This window comes from Alligator mississippiensis, chromosome 3 (assembly GCF_030867095.1).
Source record: "Alligator mississippiensis isolate rAllMis1 chromosome 3, rAllMis1, whole genome shotgun sequence".
Classification (NCBI taxonomy): Eukaryota; Metazoa; Chordata; order Crocodylia; family Alligatoridae; genus Alligator; species Alligator mississippiensis.
In genome coordinates, this window is record NC_081826.1 from 298,146,644 (window position 1) to 298,160,398 (window position 13,755).

Consider the following 13,755-nt stretch of genomic DNA (forward strand, 5'->3'; position numbering starts at 1 on the left):
CAAAAAGCAGGATTGGGCCTGCCACCCCCCTTGCTATAAATATGTTAAGAAGCGAGGAAACAAAGTTTTAGGACTTGACCCAGTGGAGATGACAAGCCGGTGACACCAATTCCCCGGGGGACTTCAGAGCTGTCGAAACGCCGGGATCGCATTTCTGCGCGGTGTCTGCGCACCCAGAATGTGCTCGGATCCCGTCTCTCAATCAGCCTCTATCTGTGTCTCTTCCTATCGGTTTCATCTCGGCAGCGCACACAAAAGGCAGGCAGTGAAGCGCGAGGGCTGTATGACGGTCCTTCGGTCTCAGTGAAGCCACATCGGACTGCCGGCGCTTAGATATCAGGGTGATTGGCACCTCGTAAATGCCAGCGAGAGATGGAGAGATAGAGAGAGGGAGAAAGGAAGGGAGGAAGAGGGAGAGGTGCTTTTTTTCTCCTGGCGTGATGATGCCGTTCAAGTTGAAGAGCTAAGTCAAGCTGAGAGGAAGAGAGATCTAAGGAGGAAAGCACTAGAGCAGGACTGCGGTGGTGCAGGCTCATGTCCCATCTCAACCGCCGATTCCTTTTGTGACCTTGGTCAAGTCACTTAGTCTCTCTGTGCCTCACTTCCCCAGTCTGCAAGCTGGGAACAATGGTCCTTATTTGGATTGTAAAGCCCTGAGGACCATGACTGTCTCTTACTGTGGCTGTAACTGTGCCGAGCACCATTTCCCACCGTGCCTGGGCTCCCTAGGAGGTCATATAACAATGGCCTTAATGCACATCTAGCACAAAGGACTGGTGCTTGCACTCAAAACCTTTCTCCTTAACATTTCTGCTCTAAATGGATTCATCTGACACACACCTACGAGAGCCTTCAGTCACCCCAGAAGGCCAGGGGAGCTAATGCAGCAGTCCTGCACCTCTACACTAGCTCCCGTCTAATGTCGCTCCATTAGAAATGGGCTAGGTCCTTACAGAGACTCTTCTGCAGGGCCAGGGGTGCTTCTCCAGAGGCCAATGCATGCCCCTTCCTTGTCCTCTAGGTTAGGATGTGGAGGTTCAAGTTCCCTACAACCTATGCCCTTTGCATCTCACCCTCATGTGGGACCAGGCAGGTAGATGCAAGGTTGTGTCTGGCCCCTTTGTTGTCGCTCCAGAAGTCGAAATTTCCATCCACCCCATCCCTTTTCTAGTGTGCACGCATAGCCAAGTTGACTAGTTTGATAAGATCCCAGACCCGATGGGTGGTTTTCTCTTTACAGAGCCTTCCCACCCTAAATAATGTCCCCAAATGATTGAGCAATGTTTGATTGTATTTAATGCATGCACAGAGCACCAGCCAGCATCTAAACCGGGGGTAATACATCTCAACAGAGGATATTAAACTCAGTAATAGAGATCAGGTCCAAAGGAGCCCCCTAACAAAGTTTCATGAGCTCTTGCACAGCTGCCTAGTAGTTTTCTAGCATTGCTCTGATATGCCGCTCCATTGAAAGGGGAATCCGTTTATAACGAATGTACAAAAGAGCAGGAGGAAAATGGCTAGGAAAATGAAGAAGAGAAAAACCAGAACAAAGGAAGGAGCTCAGGAACCTGACAGACGCCGTATACATTATTTAATTTTTAAATTATTTAAAATAAGATCAAAGTCATAAATCAAGTTTGCATAAAAAAAAAAAAAAAAAGATGTGGGAGCGTTAGCAGCGGTGTCCTGGCCAAAGTCCAGCCAGGGGAGGGATTGCATTGTAGAGCAGCAGGGGGTGGGGGAAAAGCCAGGATTTACCAGCGAGGAATGAAGGAAGGGGTCAGGCCAGGCATCTTGACTTTGCTCTTGGGCCTTGGGTGAGTCATTTACATTCAGCAAATTAGAGTCGCCCCCAGAGCTGTGAAATGAAGGGAACTACTCCAGTGATTAAACTACAGGCAGTGATTGCCATGCATTTGTGATCACCCACGTGGCCACATGTCGGGAGGGCTCACGCCACCCTGCCGCGTTGACTCCGACTGGCTGAACTGAAGGAGCGGCTCTATCACAACCGTAGTATCCATGGCACGATCCGAGTGAATACAAGGGGGAACATTATTCCTCCAATATTAACTTCTGCAGAAGTTGTGACATGATTTCAGGTCCCTTTGCTGGCTCAATGCAGGCAAAAGCCTGGCCAATATTGATAAAAGATTTTTTTTTTTTTTAATATCTAAAAACAGGACAGATTGCTTGACACTGGTGATGTCATTCATTTCATTTGTCCTGATACCCTCCAGCAGACAGAGCTAATCTCTAGACAAATATTTGCTAGGAGAACTGGCAAATAATAGAATTTGGGGGGGTTGGTGGCAATTCCAGACAATTAAGAAAAATGACTTTGGGTCAGACAGAAACAATGAATCAACACTTAAAAAAAAAAAAAATCTTCAATTAAATGTAGCATTTAATTTGACCCAATAGCAGATGTTTTGTTTGTTCCACATTTTTAGGGTGGGTTTAATTCCTTAAAACAAATTAAACCACATTTTGCAATGAAATTCATTATGAATCAGAACCATGTCATTCAAAATGCATTGAAAAAGCCATACCTGTTTTTCCTGGGCTGGGGGGAGGGGGTTCTGTTATTTTTTTTAACCACTTCGATCCAAATTTGGAAGCATTTTAGCGCTGCCAAATCTGATCGATTTTGCTAAAACAAGTTGTGCTTGAAAAATGTAGTCCTTCCCCCACCTGCTAGTCTGTCACGCGACTTACCTCTCTCCCCTTTAGGGGTGTCATGAGGATGAATTAGCTAGGCATTTGTACAGGGCAGCCAATGAAGATAGGAAGTTGTGGTTGGGTTTGTGCTATGATTATTACTCAAATGCTAAGAATGAAAAGCAAACACAAAGTTAGTCTGTGTAAAGACTGAGATATAACATAACCCTGATAAAAAAATTAAAGGATCGGTATGATTCACTTGTGTCTCCTGGCCTGGGATACCGGTCAGTGTTTTGATTGCTCTTTCTCAAAAAGTTTTTAGCAGAAATAAATCTCCCCTCTCTCATTCATTTTGATGCCCTCTTTTGTTCCATAACCACATGCTATTATTTTTCCCTGTATGTAGACAAGCCCTTTATGTGACATTGGGTCACTCATTTATTTTTCTATGCCTCCGTTCCCCACTGATAACATGGACACGATGATGCTTCCTTTCTTCTGCTCTTTCTCTTGTCTTTAAGTCAGAGTCTGCCTCTCTAGATGTGCTCCTAGGCAGTGCTTAGCCCAACAGGGCCCTGATTTCAGTGGGGAGCCTCTCAGCATATAGATAATTAACAATAATTATATAGAACAAGCCATGTTTAGGGAATGAATGAGCGAGGGGAGTTTGCAGCACAGGCTAGCAGAAAGCTAGCAAATGCATGTGTGAACAGCTGAGACCATGCATTGCAAAATCTCCTGGGTAAGCACAGCATACAGCACTCAAACCCTTTGAGTATGGACAGCTCGCACTCCTTTTTCAACGGCCCATTTGCAAGGCAAGTCTGCAGCCGATCAGTTTTCTCACTCCCAAATGTCAAGGGTCTTCCAAACCCTGCTGTCATTCCAGGGGCCTTCGCAGAAAGTCGTGAGCCATCACGTGTGTAATGTCAGTGCATTACGGCCACTCTCTCCATTCATGAAAATGTGCCAACCTTTTAGTTGAACTAGAGACCCCCCCCATAAAAAATGGGGTCTTAGCCTGAGAAGAAACCTGCCAAATTCTAGGCACAGAAAGTGTAGACAAACTGAGAATGGCCCCATTGGAGCAGGGGTGAAGCGGCAGCTCATAGCCTGCAACCCAACAATGATTGCAGACCTCAATCCTCCCCACATACCCCAAGGCACCTGCTGTGGCCCCATGCCACATACCACTGCTTCAGCTCCCAATCCCTTCTCCAACAATAGAAAGGGGCAAATGCAGCAGTGCAGATGAGAGGACTCCAGAGGGAGGCTCTGCAGACAGGATTGGGAGCACAGTTCAGGGCAGAAAAGGGGAAAGATCCAGTCTCCTGTACTGCTGCAAGCCAGATCCGAGCACTTTGCAAGCCAGCTCCAGCCTGTGGGACCTCAGGTTGCCAACCTCCACCTTAAAGGGTTTGTGCAACATCTCTGAGTGCTGCTCTACCCACGGTCACTATATTCAGGAGCCCACGGGGCAGCCTTCCCTGCAGTGGTGCGACAGGAGCTGATTAAGAGCAGGCAGCAATTTAGGAAGTAAAGAGGAATCATGCAGCCCAGTTGAAGCTTGTGCACAGCTCTTTTCTGCCAGTTGTAGCACTTTTGCTCCCCAAAGCAAGCTGATTCAATGGGGACTCTTGCAGCCAGCCCCTAACCAGCCATGCATGTGCACCAAACCGGGGCATGAGGTGGGGAAGTCACTGGGGAGGCCTCGGTCCTGGCTGCTGTTGAACCCCATGTCTCCAGCGTGCCCGGGGGAGACACTTGTGGAATACAAGCCACTTCCTGTATTTGGTATCTCTAAGTGGGAGCGGATAGCCAAAAGCATGCCTCTTCAGGAGCTCACTGGAAGCAGTGTGGAGTGCCCTTGTCAGGCTAAGCCCTCCATGGACTCTTAGAAAGAGCATTTGGATGAGGAAAGCATTGTTGGAGACTCCCCCATTGCATGGGCCATTTCCATTCCCCACCTGCCCATGTCTGGATTGCTGCACTATGACCCTTTCTCCCACCTCTTCCCCATTTGCAGTTGAGAGAGTCATGAGCTTCAGGATGGGTGATGCTAGTCCTCCTCTCCGTGGATGTGTACCACCCTCGTGGCCTTTTCTGGTCCCCGTGGGCCAATGCTCATGAGCATTTCTGGTCTCCTTGAGCCATGAAAGCCACAGAGCTGGACTAGAAGGAAATACCTGATAAACGACGGGTGGGATAAAGCCGTCTCACTGCTCAGGCTCAGATCGTGCCAAGGAAGTCACAAAAGAAGAAGGAAATGTGTCCTTTGGTGGAGGAAGGGAGAAAGCTCCTCCATCCCCTTGGAGCATCCTGAGATAATAAGGCTGCCGCTTTTCTTATTAGTGCTCCATGGCCCCAGCCTAGACAGGGGAAATCTGCATTTCAAATGGCATATTTTAAAGCACACAATACCCAGGGGCCCCTGTGCTATTGATTTGCCTCTGGTGGGGTCACTGCCTCGCTTTATACAGCTTTATTAACAGGGATCACACATTGGGCCTTTTCAAAATGAAAGGAGGGTGGATGGGACAGTTGTCTTTGGGGGGGAGCTTGGGAAGGAGTGGGGTGACTTTTATTCAGGTGCTCCTGGGAGGTTTTATAAGAGACCAGTGACCCTGACAGGGCCTGGCCTCCTTCTGCAAATCTGCCAGGAGGTGGGTTTTTGTGTTAGTTTATTCCAAGGTTACCAAGTCCCTTTTCCCCTTACATCCCATTGTACAGTTTTGCTCTCACAGTGCTGTGACTTTGGGTTTCTGGCACTAAGCAGGTCCCCGCTACGTGGTGTCCGAGTACCCCAGTGTATTCAGTGTATTTATTCTCATGACACCTGTGCAAAGGGAGGCTAGGCTGCTGTGTTTTGAGGGAGACAGACACATGCAGCCATAGCATGGGTTGCAATCTGCCCCACACCTTCCCCTACAAGAGACCATCTCACCTTCATTACAGCCCCTCTCTAGTGTGTGTGGAGGAGGAGGGCTCTGTGATCGCTCCACAGTCGCTATCCTCCATGTACAGAGAGGTGCAATGGGTGCATCCACAAAGCTGCGTATAGAGGCAATAGGAAGACTTAAGAGGTTTTTACTCTCTGGCAGTCACACGTCCCAGGCATGTCATTCCTGAGCACGTACACCTATCGGGCATGCTCCAAACCCAGTAGTGCCCCAGTGAAGGCAGCCAGGGACACCTTTCCACAGCCCTTGGTCTCCTGTGTACTTGACTGTGCACTGAGGATGAGTCTGGAGCAGCCACACGGGTGCATTTCTGGGTTCGGAGCATGCAGACAAGTGCAGGAGGATCAAAAGTCCAACCAGGGCACACTGCTACCAAGGATGCAGACAGGACCCTCTAAGCTGGATATGGCCAACAGTGGTGCCACCAACCTATTGCCCAAAGCCTACCCGTGAGAGTTTTTGCCCAAGTACTGCAAACCTCCCTGGATGCAAACATGCATCTCCCACAACATCCATGTAAGCCACAGTGATGGAGTGAGCTTTAGCTTGCCAAAAATGTTGAATAACTCATCTCAGGCAACAGTTCACGGACGAGACATGACCAGGAAAAGGGTGGCATGCTACAATAAGCTACATGCTACCAATGACAGTATTTGGTGCCAATGAATAGAGCATCAGTGGCATAGCGGGAAGGGGTTTCTGAGTCTAATGTGTCCCACAGCTGCACCTAGTTATGTGTATTGAGATTGGACCCTGTGGTGTATAGTTAGTCTGTAGCCTAAAGACCTCCGTAAATGCAAAAGATGTTCATTCAGGGAACTGGTGCCACTCCGGACTCTGCTTCCTCAAGACATTTCAGACATTGGACACCTCCTTGCCTCAGAGGAATGCTAATTTGATCACTAGCATTAAGCAGGTCCTGTATGTACTGGATAGCAGCCATCACTTAAATAATCAGCCGTGGAGCAAGCTATATCCTCAGTCAGCCAGAAGTGTAAATATCCAGCACAGGAGATGAGATATGGGTCAGTAAACACCCAAAGTTGGAGCCCATTCCTGTTTAAAGATGGATGCATTCCCTCTCCCTCATTCACTTTATTGGAGTACTTAATGAAATCACCTGCTCAGCCCCTGATCTGGTGAATAAATGCAATTGGTGCCTACTAACGAATTTACTCCTTAAAGGGGGATTGGCATTGTGCTGCAATATAAAAGATTGTCTAATCACTCCATCAGTAATTACAAAGAAGAGTAAATCACTAATTAAAATGTGAAAGTGTCTTACGCAGTATATAATAAAAAAGGGTAATTAACAATCAAATGGGAAGCTGCCACCTTGACACTGAGATGCTGCATGTTAAAATACCAGCCAGAATAATGATCAGCTCTTGTATGGCATTTTTAGTGCAAAGATCTCAGGAAGGATTTTTAGTGCCTTTTTAGTGCTACAACGGAAGAAAAAAAATGCCATGTTCCTCATTTTACAGATGGGGGAAACTAAGGCACAGAGAGAGTTTAAATGACATGACCAAGGTCATCAGCGGATCAGTAGCAGAGCCGAGGAGAGCTAACTCCAAGGCAGGTGTTAGACTATCGCCCATCTTCTAAATGCTTTTGAGAGACAGGAGGTTTTTATCCTTCATAGTATCATAGTATCATAGTGCTTAGGGTCGGAAGGGACCTAAACAGACCATCAGGTCCGACCCCCTGCCCCCTGTCAAAGGCTTTTGGCTTGTTCGGAAAGAGGGATTGCAATTATTTAGCAGAGACTTAACTCTGATAGCTACCAGTGAAGAGCAAAACTTTCCTTGCCATGTCTTCCTTTGTAACGCTGAGTCCTGTGGACTAAGCTACATCACCCGGATGTGACTTCCTAATGAGGAGGGCAGTAAAATTGAAAAACAGCAAAATAGCACCCCCCCCCCCACACACACACACTTCTGATTCTCTCCTGCTTTGTCCCTTGGGTTGTCCCATGCATGCTGGGAGCAAAAAAGACACTCACCCGGTATTCCCTAGTCATCCATCTCAGCAACTGCATTTTACATGCACTTCGTACCTGGGCTGCACAAGCATACATGAATAGCCCACGCAGAGAACCAGGCTCATTAGGGAATATAATAGCCCTTGCATATATGCATCACTTCATACACACCTTTCCCAAAATGAAACGCATCGTGGCAGCTTTTCTTTAAAATGACAAGCCCAAGATCCCTGAAAGCTGGGAACACCACCATGGTGTCCCCAGCTTGGGCATGTATTTTCCTCCATGACTTCTACGCCAATGTTAAGACTAAAGTAAGCCGTGCTGTCTCACACCCACTGCTGTGCACTTTGGTTTTGACGTCGGTCTGAAGCAGAGTCCTGATGCTTGCTCCTGGTTTTGTCAGTGCTCCACATCTTTGAGGTCCTGGTTAGAGACCTGCGGGTGAAGTGGTTTGATAGATTGCCGAGGACTCTTTCTGGCTTAGGGCAAAGCAAAATCTAGCAGACAAGTCTGCTAGCAAGAGGGCAGGAGTCTGCAGGATGAACCTGGCTCGCACAGCAGCCGCCTGCCTTTGTAATACAAATGGGCAGCCCCATGGAGCAGCATGCAGTGTCCCCCTCTTCGCCGGGAGGTGGTCCACCCAGCTCTTGAAGGAGCGACCGCGGGTTGAGTGCAAGACGGGGTTGCCTTGCAGACCTCCATTCCTAGCCCCGCATTTATGGCTACTTCCAATCCATGGCAATGCATTAATCCTGAGCCACCGCTGGGCACGTGCAGCTTGTGTCCGCCCTCTGGACCGCCCGGCCAGTGAACGCGTGATATTTTTTCCCTGTTCTCTTTGTTCCAGCTGATGCAGCAGCAAGCGGCTATCATGGCATCCGTGGCACAAGGCGGGTACCTAAACCCCATGGCAGCCTTCGCAGCAGCCCAGATGCAGCAAATGGCAGCGCTGAACATGAACGGTCTTGCCGCCGCACCCATGACGCCAACCTCAGGTAAGAAGCTGGATCGCATACAGATTGCAAATGAGACGTAGGATGCAAAGGAGTAACGGAGGGTGTTTCCCATGTAAAGCTAGAGAGACGAGTGTATGTGTGTGCATGCATGGGTGTTGGGTGGGATAAAAGGGCGTTTGTCCATTGCTGGGGCCTGAAGAGCAGGAGGGAAACCAAATCATAGAGGAATCTGGCTGGAAAGGACCTCCGGAGACCACATCTGGTCCAACCCCTGCTTGTGGCAGGATCAGCCCTTTAGAAACCATCCCAGATAAATCCATTGTCCAACCTCTGAGCAAAACTGTACGATCAACCCTGACACAAAACCCAAGACATAACACCCTAGCTGGCCACAGATAAAGCAAAGGGAGTGTGGAGGCCAATGTCCTGCTGCTGTAAATGTTGTTAATATATGCTCAAGAGATGGCAGGGAGAGGATATGCCCCCCCAGGATAGAGGAAAGCAAACCCCTCCATGGTCCGTACCAATCTGACCATGGGGTAATTTCCTTCCTGACCCCAAATCGGCGGTCCTGAGCAGAGGAGCAAGACTCCCTCTCCAGGAGCCTGTGGGTGTAAGTCCCAGCAGAAGCACTGGAAATGCGTTGTACATTTGCCCACCCATTGCAGAGATGTAAATCAGGAGGAACGGGGCTGAAGACGTGGTTCCTGGTATGCCGGCGCCAGGAGCTTTGGTGAGCTGGTTATGCACGGCTCCAGTTCTGGCATCCGATCCAAGGCTGCCCTTTCCCAAAGTTTCTCCAGCCGTTGTATCTGATGTCCCGGTGTAAGCTGTGATAGAGGGAGACCCGAGCTGTGAATTTCCCCATCTCTGAAAGAGGTAGAAAGCTTTGGGTTTTTTCAAAGCCCATCCCTCCAGATTGCATTCAAGTGACAGGGAAATCTTAACGGCTCCTTTGTTCAGCAAGGGCTAGGCCAGGAGGTCTCCTCCCATGCTGGTGAAACTGCAGCTTTTCTTTTAAGATCCCAAGGAAGAAATGCCCAAAACTTATGAGAGGAGGATTCATGGCGAGGCAGACCTTTCTTGGCCCTCCAAAAGCCATCATGAGTGCCAGCAAAGGGCAGAGGCTTGAGAAAACCACAGCAAATGTATCCCTGCTCCTCACCCCCTTTTTTCTTTCGGTGCAAAAGAAAGCATGAGAAAAAAAAACATTGCTAGAGGAGCACAGGTTTGCAGGGGAGTTTGAAAACAGAAGAGGCAGCACAGAAAGGGAGGGAGCAACCTGGAAACACCCCAGGAGTTGCTGCAGGATTCAGGGCACCCCTCGACACTGCATCCTTGTTTCTTGCTGGGCTGGACTTAAAGCTGAGGGCTCCTCCTTGAAAGCTCAGAGCACGGCAGGCCAGGTCCTGAGCAGGGCCGAGCACTTTCTCCTGGACCTCGACAGGAGCGGCATGGGCCTGTCTGGAAAGGAGACCGCAGGCTTAGGTGCTGTGGTTGGGACTCGGGCAGCCCTGTCGTTACACACCTGAGATTGAAAACAGTCATCCTCCCCGTGCCTCAGTTTCCAAAGGCTGTAAGGAGGGGTTGGGATGTTGCTGGGATTGTTCGAGGTGTCAAAAGTCTGCTTCATGGTTGCAAAGGGCAGAGATGCTCACAGAAGTACACTAGGCAATAGGAGGGAGAGAGGACAGCCGCTATCTGGAGACAGCCGGACAGGGCAGGGGACATGGAGGGGTTGTGGGAGCAGAGCAGGCCAAAAAGTGGGGGGACGGTGCTTGGAGGAGACTGTCACCCGAGGGCCGCCTTGCCCGCTGCCTCACAGAGGATGCAGGATGCAGGGTGGCGAGCCCGGGGATAGTTGGGGAATGCAGCTGGAGAATGAAGAAACAGTGCCACGCTGAGGGCAGAGGGAAGAAAGGTTGGGGTGGGGGGGACAGGCGGAGATGGTGGAAGAACAAAGAAACTGCTGCTACTGTCCATTGCGGAGCTAAACAGGGGACGGTGCAAAGCGACGAGCAGAGGGGCTGCAGGACAGGATCACCCCCCAAAAAAAAAATCTGCAGTGAAGTTAGGCCAGCAGCAAGGCAGGGATTTCCTGACGCAGGAAGGAGCAGGGATGCTCTGGGAGGGCAGCAGAGCGGGCGCGCTCCCTCCCAAAGCTCGCTTTGGGGAGTTGGGGGCTGCAAGGGGTGACACCCAGCTGCCCCTCTCATCCCCCTTGTCTGCAGCCTGGCCCAGGTCGCACAAAGACTGCTCCCTCCGCAGGCTTTCCAGACAGCCGCGGCAGCGCTGGAATATGGCTTGCTGCCGAACAAAGAGGACGAGAGCTCCCGGCCTGCAGGTTGTTGTAAGGGGTGGGGGAGCGAGTGGGAAAGGGATGAGAAAGGGCAGGGGCATTTTAACGCAGCCGCTTTATTTGGCAAGGGTCGCTCTCCGAGAGATTAAGGAGAGAGGTCTGTGAAAAGATTCAGCTCTGAATTTCACACTCCCTGTGGTGTGAGACGGGGTTGAGGTTATTCGGACACTTGGACCTTCCCCATTTCAGCCACTTGGGTCCACTGGGAACCAGTTGTGTTTCATAGTAGAGGGGAAACTGAGGCAGGGAAGCTGGGGGACCAGAGAGAGGCTTTAAGCTTCTTCCCACTTTGTGTGGGGTGTGTAAAAGTGATGTGATGGGGGCTGCTCCCCTCCATAGGGGGATAAGTCTTCCTGAGGGTCGTAGGCACAGGCAGGAGCAGTCTGGGGCTGCTCTAAGTTACTTTGGTCACCGAACTGCGCCCAGCAAGCACTGCCAGGCTACAGTGAAATCCCAGTCTGCTCCTTTTTTCCCCCAGCCACATTGCTTGTATATGGTGCATTGTCCCTGCCCCCCACCAACGCATCTTCCCAAGCTGACCTGCACTGTCTTCCAGGTGCTTGTATAGATGTATGAAGGACCTGGCCATTTTATGGACACGGGTTCTGGGTGTACCGTGTCCAGGGGAGGCCAGTGGAGTAGTTTTTTTATTATAACAACCAGGAAAACTATTCATAGCTCATTGCCAAGTGACGGGTGCCATTCTGGAGAGGCTACAGGGTCATTGCTAGGCCCAGCCTGCCTTGGGCTAGTATTGCTAAATGGCTTTCTAAGAGGTGAGACCCAAGTAATAAAACATCCCAGGTTCACCCCTTCTCTCACAGGGGCATTTCCTCTCTCACCATCCCACCCAGGGCCATGTCTTAGGTTGCTTTGAATGTCAACCATACTTCATTAAAGGTCTCGGTCCCGCTGCACAGCTGGCCTCGCACCACGGTGTTCAACTCCTTCTCTGCAACGCTCCTAGGTGCAGGATGAACACAAGGGGAAGGGAGGGATGGACACATGGAAACATCCCTTTCATTAGAGAGATCTCAAAGTGAATGCTGATGCCGTGATGTTTTGAGTAATGAATTTACCCAGGCCTCTAGTCCCACCAGTTGCTTTTCTCTTTCTTTCCTTGGGAAGAAGGGCAGGTCCAATGTCAACGTTGCCGCAAATGCTGCCCATCCGGTTCCCTTGCTTTACTCCTTGCAGCGCTTGCTTTGCTGTGGGGAGAATAAGCACGACCCCTTTGAAATGGCCTTTTTCTGGGCATCTTCTTTGTCTTTGAACAAGAGCAGAAGCCCCCTCCTTGCACCGGGCGTACAGCCATCACCCAGATTTCCAGATGAGCCTTACGAGAGAGGCCAAAGCGGTTTGCTTTACCCACTTGCCTAATGTCTCCTCCATTCAAGTTTAAAACCTGCCTTTCTCTTGTTCCCTGCAATGTTCTTCCCATCCCTTGGGGAGGATGAGGTTAAGTAGTGTCCGGTGCCTCCTAACCAAAAAGGGGAAACTTCTTGTCCATTGGGGAAATAGGACGGGCTGATTTTTCCCTCCCGAAAAGCAGCACAAGACTGGAAACGTTCGTGGTGAAACGGGGCCTCTCACCAGAACAAGTAGCAGAGCGAGTTGGCACGCTCAAACCGGAGATTTTACCTATGAAATATGGACCTTCATTTCTATCCAGGAGAGCTTTTACAATCTTTTCTCCGAAGCCTGATGGAGGGTGTTTGTGCCCGAAAGCTTGCATTTCAATCTTTTTATTTTTTTTTTGCAAAAACCTAGCTGGTCTAACAAAAGATATCCCCTCTACCACTAATCCTGAATGCTTTTTCCTCTAGCCCAATACGGCTACAACCTGGAGACTTGGCACCCTCTGCTCTTTTCCTTGTTTCCTCCCTTCTCCAAATCCACAGCTTCACTTTCGGGATCGTGTGAGCCCTCTTACAAGGGAGAGTATCCCAGGTCTGGTAGGATTTCCTCCAAGCTGTTCCTGCTGGATGCAGGGATGCTGTCACGCTCACTGTTACCATGCCAAGGCTTTGCACAACCCCCCGCTCCCGCTGTTGTAATACCCCGACCCAGGCCTTCAGCTGGTGTGCAACAGCACAGCTCCATTCATGGCAGAGAGGGTCTGCGGATTCATATACGGTGAGGATCCGACCCCAGACAGTGCAACAGTGGCAACCCCCGAGCCTGGAAAGCAGTTTGTTCCCTGTATAATGAAGCTGCGTGTTGCTCTTGTGTTGGTTTTGCAGCACCGACGCTGGAGAGCTCGGCCTCGTTAGGATGGCCGGGTGAGCACAATGGGGGCAGCATGCATAGCTCAAAGAGCTGCTCTCTCCTTGCTGTTCTCACTGATTGCTCCTCGTCTGGAGCCTCCCCACCTCCGAGCAGCAGCCCCTTCCCCCATCTGGGCACCGAAATCCTCCGCAGTCAGCCGCAGAACACAGCGTCTTGGCACCATGTCGAGTTGCCTTCACAAAGCCGGGGAAGTTTGGATTTGACAGGGCTGTCTCACAGTAGGGAGGCCAATATACTTCTCTGGAGCCTCCAGCTGGAGCAGAGGAGAGGCTGCTGCTAGACTTTGCACAGCCCAGCATCTGCAGTCAGAGGGGTTTTCAGAGTCTGATGCCGGGTCCAAGAATCCCAGGTAGAGATGAAGAGCTGCTGTAATCTCTAATTGCCTCCTTGCAGGCTGGTGTTATCAGGAAGCGAGCTGGTAGAGGAATGGTAAATATTTTTTCTTGGAGAGTTTGAAAGGATCTGAAACCATTTTTGTTTCAGGGGGGAAAATCTTTTTTTTTTTTTCTTCTTTTTTCTGTTTCTGTTTCTTTTTCT

The 13,755-nt window shown here is 50.0% G+C and overlaps 1 protein-coding gene across 10 annotated transcripts in view; it reads left to right on the forward strand.

The window, feature by feature from the left end:
- CELF4 (CUGBP Elav-like family member 4) overlaps positions 1-13,755 on the forward strand; it is an 860,601-nt gene that overhangs the window by 751,607 nt on the left and 95,239 nt on the right. For 9 of the 10 annotated variants that reach the window (XM_019496109.2, XM_059725306.1, XM_019496112.2 and 6 more), the window contains exon 7: positions 8,462-8,609. In XM_019496109.2, the coding sequence (XP_019351654.1) occupies positions 8,462-8,609 (148 nt within the window). The remainder of the gene's footprint in view (positions 1-8,461; positions 8,610-13,755) is intronic. The other variant, XM_019496111.2, reaches the window with a different exon arrangement.